The sequence below is a fragment of the Oncorhynchus mykiss genome, chromosome 23 (assembly GCF_057628025.1).
Source record: "Oncorhynchus mykiss isolate SJ-2025 chromosome 23, ASM5762802v1, whole genome shotgun sequence".
In the NCBI taxonomy this organism is placed as follows: Eukaryota; Metazoa; Chordata; class Actinopteri; order Salmoniformes; family Salmonidae; genus Oncorhynchus; species Oncorhynchus mykiss.
The window spans coordinates 44,149,462-44,176,442 of NC_143044.1; the positions used below are offsets into that span (position 1 = coordinate 44,149,462).

Genomic DNA, 26,981 nt, shown 5'->3' on the forward strand with positions numbered 1-26,981 from the left:
TGGTTAGGGTCATTTCTGTTAATGCAGTTATTATATTATTAAACCAGTATTTTGTGGTTCTAATTGTTGGAGTGGACATGTTGTTTGCAGAGCTCACACCTTATGCTACACTTGTGAGGAACAAGTTTTGGTTCATTTCAATCAATTTATGAGTTTTGTCAATGTATTAATTGTCTTTTCTTTGGAGCGCTCCTGTCAATGTTGAGTAAGGACGTGCACCTAATTATGTATATAGGCCTAGAAGTATATAGGCCTAGGCTACCTGGCCTGCGTGCAAATGCAGGCCTATAAATGTGCCCATTTGGGGGATGTCTGTTCTTGATACACACAGGAAAGTGTTGAGTTTGGAAATCCCAGCAGAGTTGCAGATCTTGACACACTCAAACCGGTGTGCCTAGAATCTACTACCATACCCTGTTCAAAGGCACTTTAATATTTTGTCTTGCCCATAGCCGCAGAATACATTTTTATATATACGAAAGTAAAAAATATATTAGATTTTTGGGAAATAAATAGTGAATTCACCTGGTCAGTCTAATGGAAAGAGCAGGTGTTCATAATGTTTTATACACTCCGTGTTTGTGCAAGAAATGTAGGTTGCCAAAATGTCTTTGGTTCATTTGTAAACGTAATTTATAAATGCATTAATTCATTTTTACAATCATGGTGACACCCATTAGTCTACACCTATATATGTTGGATTATTTTTGTAGAAAATATAATCTCAGTGAAAAGGTCAGGAGAGATTCGTAACAATCATCAACCATAAGTATTTCATTTTTTTATCAATGTGGCTGATTTGGCAATACTTTCACTGGATTTGGTTTTTTAAAAGAAGTAGCTGGTTAGTTTGTCTTGGGTATTCCTCATGTATAGAGCTGTATTGTGCCTAGCTTCCTGGAAAGACTGACACCGCAATGATCTCAGTGTTATAGTTCTACCACTAGGTTGTATTCAGCAATAGAAAACTACTGGTCTATAGTGTTGTATTGTATTGATAAATGCTCACTATCATGTATATAAGATACTGCCTAACGTTAGACAACAATGTTCACATCCTTCTACATGTCGACAACAGTTCTCCTTCATAATTCTGTTGAATTAATCCGAAATATTGCTTCACTATTGCACATTGGAAAATCAGCAAAGTACAACAACATATCTGGATTTTCATAGTCCCTCTAGAGGGCAGTAGTGAGTTTACAGTCAGCATCAACATCAACAGATTGCAAACAGACAGTCAAATGTGCAAATTAAAATGTGAATAATCTGAAACAGTCCCAATAAAAACTGTCTGTGACAGTCAGATAAGCAGGAAAATATTGATCAACTGCCCCGGACTTGATCCCATGATCCCAATATTGTCGAACAACCCTTAATAATGCTTTGTGGCTACAAGGCAGGATTATAGCAGATCACTAAGGCTCTACTGTATGTACAACTATCACACATGTTCAACATAGCATAGTATGAGGAATGATGGTACACTACCTGGGCTGGTACTGTTGTGAGCCTTTTACACCCATTTTAAACTCACACTGTTCTGGTGGCATCCTACTGAACCATTGTAGTGGCAGGGCTTCTCTCTGGGGTGACTGACAACAGATGACAGAGGTTCCGTTGTCCCTTCATAGCAGAGGGCTCAGTGACCTATGATGAACCCTGTGATCTCTGATGAACCTGTGACCTTTGATTAAACCCGTGACCATTAGCTCAGCAGAGGAGCTTCCTGGTTTCTGGGGGGCCTAGGTTACTCTCTCCTCCAGTGGGGGGCCAGATAAAGGGTTTAGACGTGATGTCACTTCCTTCCTCCAGCAAGATGGACATAATCACTGCACTCTTCAGATGAGGTAGTCCGGATTTATTCTACAGCAAGCATGGCTCAAGATTCTTACTGGTGAGAGAGGAGACAAGGAGATGCAATGATTAGATGTGTAGAGTATTCAGATATAGTGGAGAATCATTCACTTCCTGTCTTCTAGATAAACTTAGATTTTGGACAGCAGGATGAATACAACACATATCCAATATAGTAGCCGTGTCTGAAATCTGGCTTACCTACCTACTACTTACTAAAACTGCATAATGTGTACTAATCACACACTATTTAGAATGTACTATTTAATAAAAATATATTCAGTAAGCAACAAATGTCAACATACTACACTCACCCATACCGAGAGTGTGTCAGCTAATGCGCAATTGCGTTGTTTCCCGCCATTTGTTCATTTTGGTATAGTCCCCTTATCTGATTATCAGCTGTCGTCAAACACGTTGGTCTGAAAGATGATTCTATTCCTCAGTAGCAGGCAGCGAATTTGTTGTAGATGAAATGAGCCGAAATGAGTATGACATCCTGGCATTTAAAGCATACCATTTTTTTCCCACACACTATAAAACATATTTTTGCATTCCCAATCATCCTACTATTTAGAACGCAAGTAGAAGTATTCGGAACCTGTAAGGACAATGTGTAAACCCACCATTCTACTGATGTCAGATGCAAAAGTCACCCCTTTAGAGGGCTTCTCCAGAGAGCTGCTACTGCTGCTGCCACCCAGAGAGTTCCTCCTAATGATACCTTGGAGGGGGAGCATGTCCAGGCGCTGCAGACTGTTTCTGCGGGAGGAGGAGAGGTAACTCCTTTCCTTAGAGAGGCGGCGCTGGCGACTTGACAGCATGGCGGCAGGACAGACTATCCCCGCAGGGGGAACCTTCCCCATCCTCTCATACAGCTCTTCAATCTCCCTCTTCTGGGTGGCCTGGAGACTCTGCACCTCTGCCAAGTGTCTGACATGAGGGAGAGAGAGAATGAGAGAGCGGGATAAAGATAAACAGTTTAGGACTCTGAGGAGGATATGTTTAAGTGCTTTGGAATAGTTGACAGTCAAGTTGAGTTCAAAGTAATCAAACTTCGATTAAAACCCAAAATGGGTGAATGACTGAAGAGATGCTGAAGGTGAAACACTCACTTCTCCCTCATCTCCAGTAGCTCCTCCCACATGTCCTCACTCTCTGAGTCGTCACTGCTCAGGTATGTGAAGTTACGGCTGTAGCTCAGCCACATGTGGTTTAGAGCGGAGGTGTAGGTGGGGCTCCCTGCCCCTCCATCCCACAGGCCACGCCCCTCTGATTCCACCGCTATAACGGACAAGCCGCTGTCTGCAGACATACCCATCAGACTGAGGCTGCACATTCTCTTCCTCCTCCTCCTCCTCACTGTCTGTTGCTCTTCCTTTTCCTCCTGCTCCTCCTCATCTTCTTCCTTCTCCTCCTCCTGCTCCTCATCTTCTTCCTCCTCATCTTCTTCCCCCTCTTCATTCTTCTGCTCCTCATCTTCTTCACCCTGTTCTTCCTCCTCTTCCTGCTGCTGCTCCTTGGTCCCGGCCCACTCTACTTGGACCTCCCGGGCCTCCCCCATAGTGAGGTGTGGGGGGTGGGGAGTGAGGGTGGTGTTCAGGCTGGTCTCTGACTCCCACTGCTCCTGCTCCTCTGTACTGCTCTTAGAGGTGGTGGTGCTGCCCACTGACATGGGCCTGGCGGGGTTAGAGCCCTGTCCACCTGGTTCAGCAGTCACAGGGATCTCCATGCTAGGGGAGACCTGAAAACGGCCCACTGTGACAACAGCAGGTGGAGGATCTGTGGGGAGAAGGGGGTTTATGATCAATATCAATACAGTGATAATAATTCATTTTCACAATCTGCTGTTTGTGTTTACATTCTGTTCCAGTAGTTGATATTATATTCCACTGATATTGACTCATGTACACTCAAATGAATTACAACGCTTTAGGCCGGGATTCAATCCGATTGCCCCTTTTCGGCTATGCACCGTTTAAAGGCAATGTTTCCGGAGAATTCATGGTAAATGCTGCATATGTCAGCTCAATCTGAAATTTCCTTCAAACATCAAGCGTGCAGTTACGTGGCTCTACTGTTGATCAGACCAGAACCCTGGTCTTAGTTTCATAACTTTCTGTCAGAAAACCAATCCAACTGCCATATCTACTGCCAACATCTGGCAGTGGTGTAAGAAGTGGGAAGGAATCAGAGTTAGCTGAGGTGTGGAACTAGGTGGCACTCTCCTGGCTTGGAAAACGCTTTTCTCTGCTGAATACGGCCCTGGGACTTCTCAAACAGAGCCTGTTCTGTCTGTCTGTTGAGCGGGGAGGGTCTTGTTGGGTTGAGTCGCTCGGGGACCAGAGCAGGGCGGAGTGGCGGTGTAAACACAGACAGGTGGGGAGGAAATGGGAGGAGAGGCCTGTAACGAGTGCGGAAGCCTTATAATTGGTCAGTTCTGCTGGACAAATCTTCTAATAGGTCAATACTGGTAGGCAGGGCTATAATCACACCTACGTATTGGTCCCTTATTCAATGATCCCGAGGCACTTCTAGTGCTAATAGGTGATGTTGTTACCAAACACCGATGTGGGCAGGATAAAACAGAACAGGAAACAACGGGAAGGGCAAATTGGCCCAAACACGCTTATTTTTAGATTGCAGGGCAATTCTGAGAATGATTTACTCTGGTTCCTTGAAAGTTTTCCTGGAGGTTTTATTAACGCTCTGAGAATGAAAAATATAGGTTATTTAGAGTTTTTTTTTTAAAATAACTTCCTTCAAACTTTCACTGAATGTTTCAATAACACTTTTAATAATATTGCTAGCTTATTTTGGGTCAATGTTTTTGAACTCCAAGCACAGATAGGACACATGGAATTGAATTTTCTTAGGCATTAATCATGTGAACACATTTCTTTTTTATTGTGACACAGCATCAGTGGCTAGGTTTCCATCCAATTCGCAACATCTAAATGAATAAAATATGTGCATTTTCCCACCAGAGATGTTTTCCATCAAATTGACTGCGGATAAAAGTATGTGCATATGATAACGGAGTCCACAAAATAACTTTTGTGGTTAAATTCCTATGTACCGAATACAAATTCCACTTAAATGGGATTCCATTGATTTTTCAACTCTACTGATGGTTTTGACACAAAAAAATGTTGCGTTATGTAATATTGTCACGTGCGCTCTAGCCTACAGCTTGCAGATACATAGCCTACATGGCCAAAAGAGCGATAATATTTTACATTTGTCAAACGGCAGGCAAGCATCAATCATCATGTAACTAGAATAAGACCCTAGATGTTTATTGGAAAAAAGCATCAAGCTCATCACATTGCACTTTCACCACTTTGTGATATTAATCACAATTTATTTAATCTGTAGCCTAATAAACATCATGGTTTTCCGAGTCATTGTGGGAGGACCACACACACACCATATCATCAATGCAATGATCTGTGTTGCCCAGCAACAGCCCCAAAACATCACTGCTCTAGAGGAGATCTGCATGGAGGAATGGGCCAAAATACCAGCAACAGTGTGGTGAAATCTCTGAGTGGTTTTCTTCCTCTCCGGCAACTAAATTAGGAAGGACGCCTGTATCTTTGTAGTGACTGGGTGTATTGATACAGCATCCAAAGTGTAATTAATAACCACACTATGCTCAAAGATATATTCAATGTCTGCTTTTTTTTTTTTTTACCCATCCACCAATAGGTGGTGCTCTTTGCGAGGCAATTGAAAACATCCCTGGTTTTGTGGTTGAAATTTACTGCTTGACTGAGGGACCTTACAATTATCTGTATGTGTGGGGTACAGAGATGAGGTAGTCATTCAAAAAACATGTTAAACACTATTATTGCACACAGAGTCCATGCAACTTATTATGTGGCTTGCTAAGCACATTTTTACTCTTAAAATTATTTAGGCTTGCCATAACAAAAATACTTATTGACTCAAGACATTTCAGTTTTCATATTTTATTCATCTGTACAAATTTAGAAAAACATAATTCCACTTTGACATTATGGAGTATTGTGTGTAGGCCAGTGCCAAAAACATATACATTCAATCAATTTAAAATTATGACTGTAACACAATAAAATGTGGAAAAGTCTGAAGGCACTGTATGTCTGGCGGGGATGTTGACACTAGGGCAACAAACAGACAGGGCCGTGGTGTCACTGGATAAGGTAGCGATGTGCTTCCCTGTTTCCCGAAGAGATCATTAGAGATCATTTAAAATGGCTTCCACTATTTTAAAGTAGTCAACTGGGTGGGGATTCCGGAGTAATCAGCCAATGATCAGAGTATTGTCTTCTTCTTCAAATTGGATTGCCTATAGTTAGTAAATGGCTTTGAGCTATATTACCGACATCTAGTGACCACACTAAATGTATGACACACACAATTTGGTTTAAGACTCCAGCACTGCAGGTGGCAGGTAAATCACCAATGTTAGCTTTATACTTTTTTCAAACATCAGACAGCCTCAAAGGCACTGCCCATGCTGTCACAGACAAGGTACTTGTACGGACGAGATGTGTATGCTGGAACAATGAGGAAGTTTGACTAAGTGCACTGGGCCGGGCTATGAATCGCAATGCTAGAGGCATCACTACAGACCCGGGTTCGATCCCGGGCTGTATCACAACCGACTGTGATCGGGAGTCCAATAGGGGTGGCGCACAATTGGCCCAGCGTCGTCCGGGTTAGGCCAGTGTAGGTCTTCATTGTAAATAAGAATTTGTTCTTAATGTTCTTGCCAAGTTAAATAAAGGTTATTTAAAAAATATACAAAAATTGTATAGCATGATGCCTCTTTTTTCACAAAGTTTAGAAGAGAAAAAACTAAAACTGAACATAATTTACCATGGGTTTTATTCTATTTTAGTTTGTTTTGGAGTCAAAGTTAATAGTTTTAGTATAGTTTTAGTTTCTCAAATGTGTTTCTTAATTATTTTATTGCAGTTTACTAAATAGTTTTTTTGTTTTGGTATTGTTTTAGATTCAGTTTTAATTTACTACAATAACTCTGAACTTTACTGGAAAGTTTTTGAACGTTCTGAGAACATGCCTTTAAATAGAACCATGAGGAAACGTTATGCTGAAGTACTGAAATTCCCACAGAATAATGTTGTAGCCCGACATCCGGCACCGACAGAGATGGCCGCCTCGCTTCGCGTTCCGAGGAAACTATGCAGTATTTCGTTTTTTTACGTGTTATTTCTTACATTGTTACCCCAGGAAATCTTAGGTTTTATTACATACAGTCGGGAGGAACTACTGGATATAAGAGCAACATCAACTCACCAACATTACGACCAGGAATACGACTTTCCCGAAGCGGATCCTCTGTTTGGCCCTCCACCCAGGACAATGGATCGGATCCCAGCCGGCGGCCCAAAACAACGGCGCCGCAGAAGGGGCAGACAGAGCGGTCTTCTGGTCAGGCGCTGTAGACGGTCACATCGCGCAACGCTCCCGAGCATACTACTCGCCAATGTCCAGTCTCTTGACAACAAGGTAGACGAAATCCGAGCAAGGGTTGCCTTCCAGAGAGACATCAGAGACTGTAGCGTTCTTTGTTTCAAGGAAACATGGCTCACTCGAGACACGCTATCGGAGTCGGTACAGCCACCTGGTTTCTTCATGCATCGCGCCGACAGAAACAAGCATCTCTCAGGTAAGAAGAAGGGCGGGGGTGTATGCCTTATGATTAACGAGACGTGGTGTGATCATAAAAACATACAGGAACTCAAGTACTTTTGTTCACCTGACTTAGAATTCCTCACAATCAAATGCCGACCTCATTATCTACCAAGAGAATTCTCTTCGATCGTAATCACAGTCGTGTATATTCCCCCCCAAGCAGACACATCGACGGCCCTGAATGAACTTCATTTGGCTCTATGTAAACTGGAAACCACATATCCTGAGGCTGCATTTATTGTACCTGGGGATTTTAACAAGGCTAATCTGAAAACAAGGCTCCCTAAATTTTATCAGCATATCAATTGCGCAACCTAGGCTGGCAAAACCCTGGACCATTGTTATTCTAAATTCCGCTGAAAGCACGAACCACTGCTTTTAATCAGGACAAGGTGACCGGAAACATGACCGAATACAAACAGTGTAGTTATTCCCTCCACAAGGCAATCAAACAAGCTAAGCGTCAGTATAGTGACAAAGTAGAGTCGCAATTCAACGGCTCAAACACAAGAGGTATGTGGCAGGGTCTACAGTCAATCATGGACTACGAAAGAAAAACCAGTCCCGTCGCGGACCACAATGTCTTGTTCCCAGATAAACTAAACAACTTCTTTGCTCGCTTTGAGGACAATACAGTGCCACTGACATGGCCAGCTACCAAAACCTGCGGGCTCTCCTTCACTGCAGCCAACGTGAGTAAAACATTTAAACGTGTCAACCCTCGCAGGGCTGCAGGCCCAGACGGCATCCCTAGCCGCGTCCTCAGAGCATGTGCAGACCAGCCGGCTGATGTGTTTACGGACATATTCAATCAATCCTTATCCCAGTCTGCTGTTCCCACATGCTTCAAGAGGGCCACCATTGTTCCTGTTCCCAAGAAAGCTAAGGTAACTGAGCTAAATGACTACCGCCCCGTAGCACTCACTTCCGTCATCATGAAGTGCTTTGAGAGACTAGTCAAGGACCAATTTGCTTACCGCCCCAATAGGTCCACAGACGACGCAATCGCAATCCCACTGCACACTGCCCTAACCCATCTGGACAAGAGGAATACCTATGTAAGAATGCTGTTCATCGACTACAGCTCAGCATTTAACACCATAGTACCCTCCAAACCCGTCATTAAGCTCAAGACCCTGGGTCTCGCCCCCGCCCTGTGCAACTGGGTCCTGGACTTCCTGACTGACCTGCCCCCAGCTGGTGAGGGTAGGTAACAACATCTCCACCCCACTGATCCTCAACACTGGGGCCCCACAAGGGTGCGTTCTCAGCCCTCTCCTGTACTCCCTGTTCACCCATGACTGCGTGGCCATGCACGCCTCCAATTCAATCATCAAGTTTGCAGATGACACTACAGTGGTATGCTTGATTACCAACAACGACGAGACGGCCTACAGGGAGGAGGTGAGGGCACTCCGAGTGTGGTGTCAGGAAAATAACCTCACACTCAATGTCAACAAAACAAAGGAGATGATCATGGACTTCAGGAAACAGCAGAGGGAGCAGCCCCTTATCCACATAGACAGGACAATATTGGAGAGGGTGGAAAGATTTAAGTTCCTCAGCGTACACATCACGGAAAACTGAAATGGTCCACCCACACAGACAGCATGGTGAAGAACCTCAGGAGGCTGAAGAAATTCGGCTTGTCACCAAAAACACTCACAAACGTTTACTGATGCTCAATCGAGCATCCTGTCGGACTGTATCATCACCTGGTACGGCAACTGCTCCGCCCACAACCGTAAGGCTCTCCAGAGGGTAGTGAGGTCTGCACAACGCATCACCGGGGGCAAACTACCTGCCAACCAGGACATCTACACCACCCGATGTCACAGGAAGGACAAAAATATCATCAAGGACAACAACCACCCGAGCCACTGCCTGATCACCCCGCTATCATCCAGAAGACGAGGTCAGTACAGGTGCATCAAAGCGGGGACCAAGAGACTGAAAAACAGCTTCTATCTCAAGGCCATCAGACTGTTAACCAGCCATCACTAACATTGAGTGGCTGCTGCCAACATACTGACTCAACTCCAGCCACTTTAATAATGTAAAATTTGATGTAATAAATGGATCACTAGCCACTTTAAACAAGGCCACTTTATATAATGTTTACATAGCCTAAATTACTCATCTCATATGCATACACTGTGCTCTATACCATCTACTGCATCTTGCCATTTTGATGTACTAAATGTATCACTAGCCACTTTAAACAATGGCACTTTATATAATGTTTACATACCCTACATTACTCATCTCTATACCATCTACTGCATCTTGCCTATGCCATTCGGGCATCACTCAATCATATATTTTTATGTACATATTCTTATTCATTCCTTTACACTTGTGTGTGTATAAGGTATTTGTTGTGAAATTATTAGGTTAGATTACTTGTTAGATATTACTGCACGGTCGGAACTAGAAGCACAAGCATTTTGCTACACTCGCAATAACATCTGCTAACCATGTGTATGTGACAAATAAAATTTGATTTGATTTGTTTCTTAATGTTTTCTGAACTATTTGAGAACTTTCCAAATATCAAACCAGTTGGAGAACATTCCTACATTACCAACTGTTTTATTAAATGTAACCATGTTTGAACTTTTAGGAAATGTTCTGTTAAAGTAATGAAATACCAAGAAAATGATGTTTTTTTGTCAAGTTCCTTAAATGTACTGAAAATGTTCCAAAGCCAAGCAACTATCCTGCACCATTCCCGGAAAGTTGTGGGAAGTGTGTACGCAAAATAACCATAGGACAACCATGCTCTCACCAAGCTCTAAGAAACATATGGTTCTCAGAACGTTATGTGCTAGCTGGGTAGGCCTTATTTAGAGAGAATAAAACATAAAACACACTTGCATAATAGAGAAATGGCCTCGTTGAGTGTCTGGAGTGTGTGTGTTTGTGTGTGTGTGTGTGTGTGTGTGTGTGTGTGTGTGTGTGTGTGTGTGTGTGTGTGTGTGTGTGTGTGTGTGTCTGGAATGTTTACTCTGCATTTGTTTAGTGTGCTAACAAGGTCTGCCAGCGTCCTCCCCGACCCGTCTCCTACCATCAACAGATCAACAGTAAGCTTAGGTAAGGGCCAGTACAGTAGAATACAGCTAGAGTAGAGGTAGCGAGGGGAAGTCACTGTGAATTCTACCTGTGTAACTGGGAGATACTCTGGGCTTGGGAGCACTGGCATTCATCTCAGGCACCATTGGTCTGGACATTGGTGTGGTTGAGCTGAATGATGATAACTTGGGAAAAGAGGAAGGAAACATGTAATCAATATTATTAAGAAAATTATTAAGAGAAATAAACCTATCCCCCCATACATTAGGTCTTTCTCTTTATCATTTTCTTAATCAAATCAAATTTTCTTTGTCACATGCGCCGAATACAACAGGTCAACCTTACAGTGAAATGCTTCCTTACAAGCCCTTAACCGACAATGCAGTTTTAAGAAAAATACCTTAAAATAATAAAAATGAATAAAAGTCACAAATAACAATGTTGATTACTTTTTTCCAGTGACCAAAAATATTCAGCAAGAATGACATTACTTGTCACTATCAGACAGTCATGTAAGGTCTAGTTGGTAACTTACTGTGCTCTCCGGGCTGTCTGGGGCCGAGGGGGACAGGTCAGACCCCGACGCAGAGCTGGACACATCAGACTGGTCCTGAGGAACCATGTAGGATCCTTGGGAACTATTCTGTAAATGGCTTAGGCGTTTGGAAGACACTGTTTGCAGTGACATCCCTTGTGTGTTCCTTGGAAGGGTGTTGTAGCCCATCATAGAGGGAGATATGTGGTTATTCTGCCAGCTGCGGTGTCTGTTTTGAGAGTACACAGACCCAGACCCATCCCTCTGCATCTGTGGTGGAGTGTCTGCGCCCTGGTAGACACTGTGCTGTTTTCCTTGACCAGGCATCCCACCCTGAGGGTGGGGGACCTCCACTGGAGCTGTCTGGTAGTGGGGGGAGTAGATGGATGGGTAGCCAGACTGGGGGTGGGTTAGCTGGGGATGGAAGCCTGCTATGGAGGGCATCCCTTGGTTAGCCAGGCTGTTGGCAGGGATGAAGGAGTGGGCCATGCTCATCGCCATGGAGATCACATTGGCCAGGGAGAAGAGGGGCTGTGTGTGAGAAGGCCACATGTCAGAGTGCTGGGGGTGAGCAGAGGGAGACAGAGGATTCCCCTCCCCGCTGTACTCTAAGGGGCTCGGGGCATCAGAGTGGTGGCCCCCGGAGAAGGCTGGGGAGTAAACGGAGGGGAACATGGGGTTGCTGGCAACCCGTGTGAGGGGAGAATGGGCTGGTTTTGGGGAGCCGGGGTTCACTGGATAAGGGAAAGGGAATTGTGTGTGGCCCATGAAGGGGGGCATGTGGTAGTGCTGCTTGGGATGGGGGTGCTGCTGCTTGGGATGGGGGTGCTGTTGCTTAGGATGGGAATGGAGGTGCTCTGGGGAGAACATGGAGGCTGGGTGGTGCTGCTGTGGGTGGGGGTGCTGCTGCTGGGGGTGCTCTGGGGAGAACATTGAGGCTGGGTGGTGCTGCTGTGGGTGGGGGTGCTGCTGCTGGGGGTGCTCTGGGGAGAACATTGAGGCTGGGTGGTGCTGCTGTGGGTGGGGGTGCTGCTGCTGGGGGTGCTCTTGGGAGAACATTGAGGCTGGGTGGTGCTGCTGTGGGTGGGGGTGCTGCTGCTGGGGGTGCTCTGGGGAGAACATGGAGGCTGGGTGGTGCTGCTGGGGGTGGGGGTGCTGCTGCTGGGGCTGGGGGCACTCTTGGGAGAACATTGAGGCTGGGTGGTGCTGCTGGTAGTGAGGAGAACCTGGAAGATAGAAACAAAACAGAACAATTTATGTTAGTGATTATCAAATTCAACTAACTTTTATTTACTGAGAGGGAACGTTATGTGTGGTGACAGATTGGTAGACACAAAACAACATAACATTACCTAACTCAGAAATACCACTTGTGTAAAAAGAACGCCTTACAAAACCTCAATGTGTTCTTTACAGTGTCCTCATACAAACTCTTATGCCAACGCCTAGAGAACACCTTAGGTTGTAAAAGAGTGGGATACTGACTGAACGAACACAGAGACTAGTGAATTATATTATTCTTGCTCCATCTCACTCAGATTTTGGATTGCTCCTTCTGCCCTACTGCCAAGTGACATCAGGCATTTGGAACATAAATCCCTCATGTGCGGTGGTTTCCATGGCAAATGGCAGGGTTTTGTCTTAACAAAATCACAGTTTAAGAGAGAGCTTTGATGAGATTGTCATTGCATAACAGTAGCTGATAGCCAGAGTGGTTGGGGCATGTGCAGTTATGTATGTATCCCAAATGGCACCCAAAAGTAGTGCATTGGTCAAAAGTGGTGCATAATGTAGGGAATAGGATGCCATTTGGGACGCAGACAGATTTATTTTGGATTAGAAATGTAATGCAGCAAGGAAAGACTAGTTTTGACATTTTATGAAAGTCTGAAATTGAAAACATCCCACTGGGCACAGACGTCAATTCAATGTCTATTCCACACTCCTTAGGGATTAGTGTGGACGCCATTACACTACCCCATCCATTGATTTTAAATTGTATTCAACAATGGCTCTACAGTTATGAACCAACAGGTCTCCTGTCACTGAGGTAATCCAGCCACTAACATGCCAGTCACTGAGGTAATCCAGCCACTAACATGTCAGTCACTGAGGTAAACCAGCCACTAACATGTCAGTCACTGAGGTAAACCAGCCACTAACATGTCAGTCACTGAGGTAAACCAGCCATTAGCACGCCAGTCACTGAGGTAATCCAGCCATTAGCACGCCAGTCACTGAGGTAATCCAGCCACTAACATGCCAGTCACTGAGGTAATCCAGCCACTAACATGTCAGTCACTGAGGTAAACCAGCCACTAACATGTCAGTCACTGAGGTAATCCAGCCATTAGCACGCCAGTCACTGAGGTAATCCAGCCACTAGCACGCCAGTCACTGAGGTAATCCAGCCACTAACACGCCAGTCACTGAGGTAATCCAGTCACTAACATGCCAGTCACTGAGGTAATCCAGCCACTAACATGCCAGTCACTGAGGTACTCCAGCCACTAACATGCCAGTCACTGAGGTAATCCAGCCACTAACATGCCAGTCACTGAGGTACTCCAGCCACTAACACGCCAGTCACTGAGGTAATCCAGTCACTAACATGCCAGTCACTGAGGTAATCCAGCCACTAACGTAAATTCAGATAGAAATATAGTTTGGGCAACACAGTTCCAGGCATTGTGAAACTAGACTGTGCTGTGGCTGTGTCCAGCAGAGTACAGAGAGACAACAGGGGAAGGAGGAAGGGGGGATATACTTCAGATGGCCTCCAAATCTTGTGCGGCGGAAGGGGACGTTGTGTGTTCTTTAATTGACTTTAAATGCTTCCATCTCCTCCAGTGGGGGGGGGGGGGGGGTTTCTTGGAAAGAGGGGTTTGTTTGTGTGAGTGTGTCTGTATGTGTATGCGTACGTTTGTGTGTGCATGTGTGCTAGAAAACAGAAAACAGGCTGGGAAAGCTTATGCTTCACAGTGACTGCATTCACCTCTCGAAAAGAGGCAACAAGCTTCCTTCAGATGAGGTAATTACCAAAGAGGCCCTGGGACAAGGCTGGCACGGCACCACTGAGGCACAAAACTGGGCTTTGAGGTGCAGGGAAAGTTAGTCGGGACCATTCAAATGTCCTGACAATACTAAGAACGGGGTCTGAGGAGGGAGGAGTTTTACGACGGTGTCGGGCCTGATTCGTGTTCCACTGCCAAGATGAGGATGCATCCCAAATGGCATGCTATTCCTTTAATAGTGCACTACTTTTGACCAGGCTTTGGTCATGCCCTATAGGTCATTTAGTCTGCAACAGTCCTCTCTCTGTGGTGAACAGTAAACAATGCTAAGTCTCTTCACATGGGCCTGTGGGGAGGAGGAGGAGAGCTAGGCTGTTACAGTACAGTACCTGGGGCGTTGTGGAAAGACTGGGAGCGTAATAGAGGTGTCCATGTAGGCAAAGTCACGTCTGCTGGGCTGAAGAAGTCTCCTCCATCAGCGGGACGTAAGGGAGAACCATGCACGCCTACACTGGGGTCAGCCATGCTGAAGTCTGGGAGAACAGACAGATACAGACAGACAGTCTCAGTCATTGAGATGGACTTGCACATTGTCAAGAAAATGCATGTCTATTTACCATACAAACCCTAGTGAACATACAGAAGGTGTAAGGAGGTTGAATATGAATAGAGACCAAGCAGCACAAGATGATACTGAGAAGAACTGAGGTTTCGTTTTCTTACCTGGTAGAGAGGAGGCAGAGTGTGTCCACTCCACAATGTGACTGTGAAGATTAGGCTGGAAGAGAGGACACAGATATACACAGTGAGTTAGAGATTGTCTGGTAACTATTCTAATACTTTTTAGCCAGTAGTTCTGAAAGTAGCGCTCACGTGCCAAAAGTGGTCCCTGAAAATTGCGTACTACATCACACATGAGCAGATATGTGCACCACATCATTTCTCTCTCTCTCACTCTGCTGTGTGTGCATATTGCTAGGTGTCACTCAAATGGTGAGGGGCTGAAGTTCATTGGCTAGAACTTACATTACTAGGGGACTGGCCCAAGTGGGGGAAAATGTAACGAAAATGGTGCAGCACAGCTTTCAAACTAATTGAGGTAAAACAGTAATTCTGCTCATAGATTATGCATGTACGAACTACACATTGACACATGCAGCCCAAAGCGAGAGGTTTAAAAAATATTTAGTAGTCGCCAAAGTTCCAGAACATTTCTTTAATAAACATAGGACATAAACCCAGTGGGTTTGTTGTGAGAAGTCAGTTGCATTAAGGCAGGGTCATTTTAATGATGAGGCCCATTTGAATAACGACCCAGTAAGACAATCATTAACAACTATGTGGTGTTCCCATTACTTTGCTTTGGTTTAAATCTTTTAACCACCATAATCTGAACTAATAACCAACTTTAAACCATCCTAAAAAGGAAACAAACTAACGGTTCCACTAACGGTCTGTAATGTAGGCAAACGTAGCTGCTGCTCATTTTGGTATCTGTATTGATGGCGCAAAAGCCATGACAGGGAGACATAGTGGAGTGGTAACGTGCGTGCAAGCAGTTAATCGCCATTTGGGTACACTGCAGCATCCACCAAGAGGCTCTTGCTGCCAAGGGAATGCCTGACAGCTTGAAAGACGTTTTGGACACTACAGTGAAAATGGTTAACTTTGTTAAAGCAAGGCCCTTGAACTCTCGTGTATTTTCTGCACTATGCAATGATATGGGCAGCGACCATGTAACGCTTTTACAACATACATAAGTGCGCTGGTTATCAAGGGGCAAAGTATTGAAAAGTTGTTTTGAATTGAGAGACAAGCTTAAATTTTCTTTACTGACTATAATTTTCACTTGTCTGACCGCTTGCATGATGACGAGTTTCTCACACAACTGGTCTATCTGGGTGATGTTTTTTCTCGCCTGAATGATCTGAATCTAGGATTACAGGGACTCTCCGCAACTATATTCAATGTGCAGGACAAAATTGAGGCTATGATTAAGAAGTTGGAGCTCTTCTCTGTCTGCATTAACAAGGACAACACACAGGTCTTTCCATCATTGTATGATTTTTTGTGTGCAAATGAACTCAAGCTTACGGACAATGTCAAATGTGATATAGCGAAGCACCTGGGTGAATTTGGTGCACAATTACGAGGTACTTTCCCAAAATCGATGACACAAACAACTGGATTCGTTATCCCTTTCATGCCCTGCCTCCAGTCCACTTACCAATATCTGAACAAGAGAGACTCATCGAAATTGCAACAAGCGGTTCTGTGAAAATTACATTTAATCAGAAGCCACTTCCAGATTTCTGTATTGGGCTGCGCTCAGAGTATCTTGCCTTGGCAAATCGCGCTGTGAAGACACTGATTTCCTTTGTAACCACATACCTATGTGAGAGTGGATTCTCGGGCCTCACTAGCATAACAACTAAATACAAGCACAGACTGTGTGGAAAATGATTTAAGACAGACTCTCTCCAATACAATCCAACATTGCAGAGTTATGTGCATCCTTTCAAGCACACCCTTCTCATTAAAATAGCCTCCAACACTCTACTCAGCAAACTGGATGTAGTCTATCACAGTGCCATCCGTTTTGTCACCAAAGCCCCATATACTACCCACCACTGCGACCTGTATGCTCTCGTTGGCTGGCCCTCGCTACATATTCCTCGGCAAACCCACTGGCTCCAGGTCATCTATAAGTCTTTGCTAGGTAAAGACCTGCCTTATCTCAGCTCACTGTTCACCATAGCAACACCCACCCATAGCACGCGCTCCAGCAGGTATATTTCATTGGCCATACCCAAAGCCAACACCTTCTTTGGCCACCTTTCCTTCCAGTTCTCTGCTGCCAATGACTGGAACGAATTGCAAAAATCACTGAAGCTGGAGACTTATATCTCCCTCTCTAACTTTAAGCATCAGCTGTCAGAGCACCTTACCGATCACTGTGCCTGTACTGTACCTGTACACAGCCAATCTGTAAATAGCACACCCAACTACCTCATCCCCATATTGTCATTTATCTTCTTGCTCTTTTGCACCCTAGTATCTCTACTTGCATCATCATCTGCACATCTATCACTCCAGTGTTAATGCTAAATTTGAATTATTTTGCCTCCATGGCCTATTTATTTCCTTACCTCCCTAATCTTCTACATTTGCACACACTGTACATAGGTTTTTCTATTGTGTTATTGACTGTACATTTGTTCATGTGTAACTCTGTGTTGTTGTTTTTGTCGCACTGCTTTGCTTTATCTTGGCCAGGTCGCAGTTGCAAATGAGAACTTGATCTCAACTGGCCTACCTGGTTAAACAAAGGTGAAATCATTTTTTAAAAGACATTATTAACCTGTGGGGAGTTATTCACAATTTTCGATGAACAAATAAGGTTTTATATGTAAGATGGATGAATAAAGAAAAAAATTATTGATTATTATTATATTATTATTTGTGCCCTGGTCCTATAAGAGCTATTTGTCACAATTTTTTCAATATTTAGGGCTAACTTATTCCTTGCCACCAATTCTGCAGCTCTTTGTTAAGTGGTGCATTCATTTCAGTCGCTGTGGTAGCTGACGTGTCTAGTGTTGAGTCATCCGTATACATACACACTGGCTTTACTCATAGCCAGTGGCATGTCATTAGTAAAAAATGATAGAAGTAAGGGGCCTAGAACAGTTACCCTGGCAAATTCCTGATTCTACCTGGATTATGTTGTAGAGGCTTACATTAAAGAACACCCTCTGTGTTCTGTTAGACAGGTAACTCATTATCCACAATATAGCAGGGTGTGTAAAGCCATAACACATACATTTTTCCAGCAGCAGACTGATTGATAATGTCAAAAGCCACACTGAAGTCTAACAAAACAGCCCCCACAATCTTTTTATCATCAATTTCTCTCAGCCAATCATCAGTCATTTGTGTAAGTGCTGTGCTTCTGGAATGTCCTTTCCTATAAGCGTGCTGAAAGTCTGTTGTCAATTTGTTTACTGTAAAGCGTTGGTCGGGTAGTCGAGCCAGTAAAGGGGGCTTTACTATTCTTAGATAGGGGAATTACTTTTGCTTCCCTCCAGGCCTGAGGGCACACACTTTCTAGTGGGCTTAAATTGAAAATGTGACAATATCGTCCGCTATTATCCTCATTAATTTTCCATCCAAGTTGTCAGACCCCGGTGGCTTGTCATCGTTGGTAGACCACAATCATTTTTTCACCTCTTCCACACTCTACGTAATTCAAAATGAACGCTTGTCTTTCATAATTTGGTCAGATACACTTGGATATGTAGTGTTAGTGTTTGTTGCTGGCATGTCATGCCTACATTTGCTAATCTTGCCAGTGAAAAAAGTTATTCAAGTAGTTGGTAATATTAGTGGATTTTGTGAGGAATGAGCCATCTGATTCAATAAATGATGGAGCTGAGTTTTTTGCCAAATATTTCATTTAAGGGACTCCAAAGCTTTTTTACTATCATTCTTTATGCCCTTTATCTTTGTTTCATAGTGTAGTTTCTTCTTCTTTTTAATTCAGTTTAGTCACATGATTTCTCAATTTGCAGTATGTTTGCCAATCGGTTGTGAAGCCAGACTTATATGCCATTCCTTTTGCCTCATCCCTCTCAAACATACATACTGCTTTTACAGTCGCTTTCTTAATGGGTGCCTGCTTATTATTAACTGGGATAAGCAATTTCATGAATGTGTCAAGTGCAGCGTCTGGTTGCTCCTCATTACACACCACGGACCAACAAATATTTTTTACCTCAACAACATAGGAATCACTACAAAACTTATATACAATATTAGGCCTAAAGCTTGGGACTTTGGTTTTCCTAGATATGGCTACTACATTGTGATCACAACATCCAATGGATTGGGATACTGTTTAAAGCAAATTTCCGCAGCATTAGTAAAGATGTGATCCATATACAATATGTTGTTGATTTCATTCCTGTGCTTGTGTTTGGAACTCCCCGGCTGATAACCTGAACCAGGTTTGAAGCTTTCTCTTGAGTGGGCAGCCTGATGAAAGCCAGTCAATATTTAAATCACCCAGAAAATATACCTCTGTTGATATCACATACATTATCAAGAATTTCACACGTTATCCAGATACTGGCTGTTAGCACTTGGTCTATAGCTGCTTCCCACCATAATGGGCTTTAAGTGAAGCAGATTAACCTGCAGCCATATTACTTCAACAGTTTTTAACATGAGATCCTCTCTAAGCTTTACAGGAATGTCGTTCTGAATATAAACGGCAACACCTCCACCATTGGCATTTCTGTCTTTTCTGTAGATGTTATAACCATGTATAGCTACCACTGTATCATTAAAGGTATTATCTAAGTGAGTGTCAAAGATTGTCAGAATCTGAATGCCATCTGTTACTAGCAAATTATTTACTTCATGAACCTTGTTTCTTAAGCTACATATTTTCATATGTTTATCAAGGTTTATCAGATTTATCATACGAATAGACTTATAACCAACATTATTATAAATGTTTATCTGACTCTTCACCCATCATTATTCAAATCTAACCTGACGTCAGCGTTTTCTAAATGTTCTATCTCTTTCATGACACCGATGGAGAGGCCCTATAGTTCTCGAGCCTTTCCTCCTCTCCTAAAGCCAAGGTCAGTCACTATAAATCAGCATTCTAGACAGTCTGGAGATAGTCCGTCCCTGCCACCTGGAGATTGTACAAATAAATGAACTAAGGAACAGACCTTCATTGTTACTAAACTCCTGACTACATTATATACAATTGGGAATGGGAGCAAGAGAGAAAATTCATATGTACAGTACATTATAGCATTTGGACTAGTCAGTCCTGATTGAAATGTATTCATTATTAGTCATCATTGATAAAAATTCCCTTAACAGTCGGTGACCGCCGACAGTATGTAACGTTAGCCTTGATTTTTATCCGATTGAGCATCTACCTACGAATGTCATCTCTCGCAACAGACAGGTTCAGTAACACCACAGCAAAAGCAGACGGTGACGTCTGACGCCTCCCCGGGGGGAAACAAATTGTCCAAATAGTCTAGAAACGTATAAGGCCATATGGGGTCTCAGTTAAAGATGTGGTAGGGTCAGCAGCCTGTTTTCAATCAGGTCCTGATCCAGAGCCAGGAAGGAGAGATTTCCAGGACTGCCTGAGGTAATTATGTACCCAGAGGTTAGTATGTGTAGGAAAAGGAGTTACCGGTCCTCCCGACCCACATGAAACAGCACATTGTTCTCCACTATGGACATCCTTAGATCTGTTTACTGGAAGGCACAGCACAGCATACATGTTGTTCTCTGGAGATAAGAACATGTCCTGGCATTACAGAGTATCCTCTCCTGGCTGCCCCTATCTACTTCTGAAATGGCTCCCTATTACCTATATAGTGCACTACTTTAGACCAGAGCCCTAAACCCAAAGGTAGTGCACTATAAAGGGAATAGGGTGCCATGTGGGATGGAGACCCTTTCTCAGTGAACCACTCTGAACCTAAATAATGGTCTAGTTACTGTATATTATTAGAGCTGGAATGTAATGTACACAAGACAGTGGAGAGGAAAGAGGGAGGCCTCTAGGACATCATATATGAAGGTTCAAGAGCTTTTTAGTACCACCATGTTCTGATTACAGTGTTACTCATATTGCTTTCTCCATAACTCCTAAACCCAGGAATCTTCTTAACTATTAGCTAATGCATTTGTGCCAATCAGTTGTGTTGTGACAAGGTAGGGGGCTATAAAGAAGATAAAAGACCAAGTCCATATTATGGCAAGAACAGCTCAAATAAGCAAAGAGAAACGACAGTTCATAATTATTTTAAGACATGAAGGTCAGTCAATCTGGAACATTTCAAGAACATTCAACGTTTCTTCAAGTGCAGTCGCAAAAACCATCAAGCGCTATGATGAAAATGGCTCTCATGAGAATGGAAGACCAAGAGTTACCTCTGCTGCAGAAAATAAGTTCATTAGAGTCACCAGTCTTAGAAATTGCAGCCGAAAAAAATGCTTTACAGAGTTCAAGTAACAGACACATCTCAACATCAACTGTTCAGAGGAGACTGTGTGAATCAGGCCTTCATGGTCGAATTGCTGCAAAGAAATCACAACTAAAGGACACCAATAATAAGAAGAGACTTGCTTGGGCCAAGAAACATGAGCAATGGACATTAGACCAGTGGAAATTTGTCCTTTGGTCTGAAGTCTAAATTGGAGATTTTTGGTTCCAACCGCCGTGTCTTTGTGAGACGTGGTGTGGGTGAACGGATGATCTCCACTTGTGTATTTCCCACCGTAAAGCATGGAGGAGGAGGAGGAGAAGGTGTTATGGTATGGGTGTGCTTTGCTGGTGACACTGTCTGTGATTTATTTAGAATTCAAGGCACACTTAACCAGCATGGCTACCACAGCATTCTTCAGCGATACGCCATCCCATCTGGTTTGGGCTTAGTGGGACTATCAATTGTTTTTCAACAGGACAATGACCCAACACACCTCCAGGATGTGTAAAAGCTATTTTTACGAAGAAGGAGAGTGATGAAGTGCTGCATCAGATGACCTGGCCTCCACAATCAACCGACCTCAACCAAATTGAGATGATTTGGGATGAGTCAGACCACAGGGTGAAGGAAAAGCAGCCAACAAGTGCTCAGCATATGTGGGAACTCCTTCAAAACTGTTGGAAAAGCAGTCCAGGTCAAGCTGGTTGAGAGAATGCCAAGAGTGTGCAAAGCTGTCATCAAGGCAAAGGGTGGCTATTTGAAGAATCTCAAATATAAAATATATTTTGATTTGTTTAACACATTGCTGTCTTTGGTTTAGGTGATTTTTGTATTTAGGCAATTCAGTTAAGAACAAATTCTTATTTACAATGACGGCCTACCAAAAGGCAAAAGGCCTCCTGCGGGGACAAGAGCGGGGAATATAAAATTAAAATAAAAGTACAAAACACACACCGGCTCTGATGCACGTCGGATGTGGCAGGGCTTGAAAACTATTACAGACCACAAAGGGAAACCCATATGCGAGCTGCCCAGTGACACGAGCCACCAGCCAAGCTTTTATGCTCGCTTCGAGGCAAGCAACACTGAGGCATGCACAAGAGCACCAGCTGTTCTGGATTACTGTGTGATAACGCTCCCGGTAGCCGATGTGAACAAAACCTTTCAACAGGTCAACATTCACAAAGCCGCTGGGCCAAACGGACTACCAGGATGTGTACTCAAAGCATGCGTGGACCAACTGTCAAGTGTCTTCACTGACATTTCAACCTCTCTCTAACCGAGTCTGTAATACCTACATGTTTCAAGCAGACCACCATAGTCTATGGTCCCAAGGAAGCGAAGATAACCCCCCTAAATGATTACCACCCCATAGCACTCATATCGGTAGCCATTAAGTGCTTTGAAAGGCTGGTCATGGTTCACATCAACAGCATCCTCCCGGACACTCTAGACCCACTCCAATTCGCATACCGAATAAACACCTCCCTCTGCAACTGGATCCTGGACTTCCTGACGGGATGCCCCCAGGTGCTAAGAGTAGACAACAACACGTCTGCCACGCTGATCCTTAACACTGGGGCCCCTTAGGGGTGTGTACTTAGTCCCCTGCTGTATTCCCTGTTCACCCACGACTGCATGGCCAAACACGACTCCAACACTATCATTACGTCTGCTGACAACACAACAGTGGTAGGCTTGATCACCGACGACGGTGAGACGGCTTATAGAGAGGAGGTCAGAGAACTGTCAGTGGTGCCAGGACAACAACCTCTCCCTCAATGTGAGTGAGCAAAACGAAGGAGCTGATCGTGGACTACAGGAAAAGGCGGGCTGAACAGTGGAGTGGGTCGAGAGTTTCAAGAGAGCATCCTCACCAGTTGCATCACCGCCTGGTATGATAACTTCTCGGCATCTGACCGTAAGGCGCTACAGAGGGTAGTGCGAACGGCCCAGTACATCACTGGGGCCAAGCTTCCTGCCATTCAGGACATATATAATAGGCAGTGTCAGGGGAAAGCCCATAAAATGTCAGAGACTCCAGTCAACCAGGTTATGGACTGTTTTCTGCTGCCATCCTGAGCTGGTACTGACCTGTGACGCAGACAATGAGTTGACCCTGTTGTGGAATTGTGGGCATGGCGCTCCATGGCTGCCATCCACGTGGACCATGTGCTCCTTCATCAGAGTCTCCGCCCTCTTGATGATGTCACCCATGCAGTGGATGAAACCCTCCTTCTCCGATGGCAGGATGAACTCATTGTGTACCTGGAAAATACACACGCCATGAATAAATGAATAACACGTCTGCCTGTTTGCCTGCCTGCCTGCATGCCTGTCTGTGTATGTACACTACCGTTCAAAAGTTTGGGGTCACTTAGAAATGTCCTTGTTTTTGAAAGAAAAGCAATTTTTTTGTCCATTAAAATAACATCAGATTGATCAGAAATACAGTGTAGACATTGTTAATGTTGTAAATGACTATTGTAGCTGGAAACGGCACGTTTCTTTATGGAATATCTACATAGGCGTACAGAGGACCATTAGTTTTATTACTTCTTTAATCAGGACAACAGAGTTCAGCTGTGCTAACATAATGATCAATTGATCAATTAGCCTTTTAAAATGATCAACTTGAATTAGCTAACACAACGTGCCATTGGAACACAGGAGTGATGGTTGCTGTTAATGGTCCTCTGTACGCCTATGTAGATTTTCCATTAAAAAAACCTGCAGTTTCCAGCTACAGTAGTCATTTACAACATTAACAATGTCTACACTGTATTTCTGATCAATTTGATGTTATTTTAATGGACGAAAAAATTGCTTTTCTTTCAAAAACAAGTACATTTCTAAGTGACCCCAAACTTTTGAACGGTAGTGTATGTCTGTCTGCCCTCATTGTCATAACCTCCACACACAGTTTGTTGGAGCAGTCTAGAGCAGCAGTTCCCAACCTTTCCGTTCTGGGGACCACCAAATTACGTCAAAAGCTCAAGGACAACCATTAGTTGCAGATTTTTTTTTTTTACATAAAATATTTGGTCAATTTTAGCAGTGAATGTAACAAATGAAAGGCCTTTTATTATTATTATATTAAAACAATTTGCATTGTGAACATTTATGTAAAATTGCAAACAATAACAATACTCCCAACTGTCATAATTTTTTTTTTAAACAAAACAATTAAAATAAATAATCACAATAAAAAATTGGACCACCTGCAGTACCCCCGTGGACCACAGATTAAAAACCACTGGTCTAGAGCAGGATTAAGGAGGTTTGCATAATTCTGTGAATTGTGGTTTGATTGGATGGTTGGGTGTGGTGAATGGGCTGGCTCTCCTGTCAGCATGTCTTAATTCAGCTATTGTAGTGCTGGTGTACTGCACTAATAACCACAGGGGCTTTTATAAGACCTGACTAACTCTGTGCCAAGACTCGACTAAACAAAAGCGCACTGTGTTTCATTCAGAGTCAGAATAAACAGAATAATCAGTCAACACAAAGTTCTAGAATTTACCACCAACAGAAGTAGAAAATACCACTACCTCATCTTGGCTACGTGCTTTGTGTATACCTACGCCAGAACCCCCCCAAGTTCGTAATCAAACCTAAATGAGACGTGTGTAAACTAAAATGGCACGGGTGTAAACTGCTTATCTGCATGCATCACATCCCCCTAACTGAGATACATCTATATGACATAGAAACACAGAGAAACGTGTTTAAACTGGAAGTGGGACGTAGAGCCTGTGCTGCTGTGTGAGATAGGGGAAGATAGTAGAATCTGCTATTAAGATAAGCTGGTAGTGCTTCATTTCTCTGGAGATTATACTACCCTATAGTGTGTAGGTCTATTATTTGGAGATCAGTGAAGGGCCAATGGTCGAATGAGTAGACTAGGTTTGCGTCCCAAATGGTGTACCCTATTTCCTATTTAGGGCCCTGGTCAAAAGTAGTGAACTACATAGGGAATAGGGAACCCTAGAGGTGACCACTAACCATGACAGCTGCAATGTCCTCTGGGTTGTCTCCATCCAGGTCGAATTTGAAGGTAACCATCTTGTCATTGTGAGTTTGCAGCTGACACTCCACCACCCGGTCGTCTTTGTCAGAGAGCTGCATAGAGACACCATCCATCAGGGTAACTTTGTTTATGTTCTGTAGACTAAAGAAACACTGGGGAAGCAGCAGAACGTCTGTATGTAGAACGTGTGTATGCAGGACGTGTGTATGCAGGATGTAGTCATAGTTATAGTTTTGATGTCTTAACTATTATTCTACAATGTAGAAAATAGTAAAAATAAAGAAAAACCCTTGAATGAGTCGGTGTGTCTGAAATTTGGACTGGTACTGTATATATATAAAAAGTGCTGCTGCTAAATTAATATAGGGGAAACTGCAGTAGGCATCCCAAATGGTACCCCATTAGCATTATATTCACCCACTCTATAGGGAATGGGTGCTCTTGGGACAGGCCCTAATTGTGGGCTTGACAATCAGTTGTATAGAATAGTCTTGATTGATTAATGCATTTGTTTTACCCCAGTGATGCGCAGTCTTGAACGGGCTCTCCTCCGGAACAGCTTGCCAGCCGTGCGCCTGGCAGCAGTCTTGCCACTCCTCTCTGATAGGCCCTCGTAGCCATCACTCAAGCCTGAGGTCACGTCGGAGGCGTAGCTGTGAAGATGATTGGCGTGTTAGTACATTTTTCATTACCGCTGTAAAACCACGGGTGCATTTTATGTTGCAGTTATTTCTGAGTTAATAACCATGCAATGAGGATGAAATAGAAATAACCACACGTCAAAATAGGAAACAGAGCTAGACCGTTAAACATGCCAAATATACACTCACCGGACAATTTTTAGGTACACGAAAATTAACGAATCAATCAATCAATCAAATGTATTTATAAAGCCCTTTTTACATCCGCTGATGTCACAAATCGCTCCTACAAACAGTGAGTCATGTGGTCGTGGCTTGCTATATAAAGCAGGCAGACAGGCATCGAGGCATTTAGTTACTGTTGGATTGAACGTTAGAATGGGCAAAACGAGTGACTAAAGCGACTTTGAGTTAGCTATGATTGTCAGTGCCAGGCATGCCAGATCCAGTATCTCAGAAACAGCGTCTCTCCTGGGCTTTTCAAGCACTACTGTGTGTAGGGTTTACCGAGAATGGTGCTGTCACATCTATTCCCCCTCCTCCCCTCCGGCGTTCGACGTCGCCGGTATACTAACCACCGGTCCTGGGATCCATCGTTACACACACCTGGCATCCATCATTACGCGCACCTGCAGATCATTATGATACTCACTTGGACTCCATTACCGTCCTGATTATCTCCCCTTTATCTGTCACTCCCTTGGGTTTCTTCCGCAGTCGGTATTGCTCCTGTGTTCATGCATTGTCACAAACAGGCGGGTCACAAACAGACAAATAACGGCACAGTACGATAGTATCGTGCAGAATGGCATCTTGGAATGCACAACACGTTGATTCTTGTCACAGAATGGATAGTGCAGCAGACGACCACACCGGGTTTCACTCCAATAAGCTAAAAAGAAGAAGAAGTGGTTCCAGCAGGCACGCAATCACCAACACTAGACAGTTGAGGAGTGGAAAAACATTTATTGGAACATGACAGCGAGCTTCCTTGAGTGGCCTGCGCAGTCCCCAGACCTCAACCCAATAGAGTTTCTTTGGGATGAGATGGAACGGGCTGTTCGCAGCATGAATGTACTGCCGCCTAATATGCAGCAA

At 43.7% G+C, this 26,981-nt stretch overlaps 1 protein-coding gene across 1 annotated transcript in view; it reads right to left on the reverse strand.

The window, feature by feature from the left end:
- Positions 1–2,381: 2,381 nt before the first annotated feature.
- The window catches only part of LOC118943833 (uncharacterized), a 78,116-nt gene continuing 53,516 nt past the window's right edge, over positions 2,382–26,981 (reverse strand). The window contains exons 10-18 of the mRNA XM_036959913.2: positions 25,760–25,895; positions 25,218–25,334; positions 23,307–23,480; positions 14,908–14,962; positions 14,574–14,717; positions 11,171–12,396; positions 10,724–10,820; positions 2,973–3,639; positions 2,382–2,790 (exon numbers count right to left, since the gene is read on the reverse strand). Coding sequence (XP_036815808.2) covers positions 2,427–2,790; positions 2,973–3,639; positions 10,724–10,820; positions 11,171–12,396; positions 14,574–14,717; positions 14,908–14,962; positions 23,307–23,480; positions 25,218–25,334; positions 25,760–25,895 — 2,980 coding nt within the window. The 3' untranslated portion in view covers positions 2,382–2,426. The remainder of the gene's footprint in view (positions 2,791–2,972; positions 3,640–10,723; positions 10,821–11,170; positions 12,397–14,573; positions 14,718–14,907; positions 14,963–23,306; positions 23,481–25,217; positions 25,335–25,759; positions 25,896–26,981) is intronic.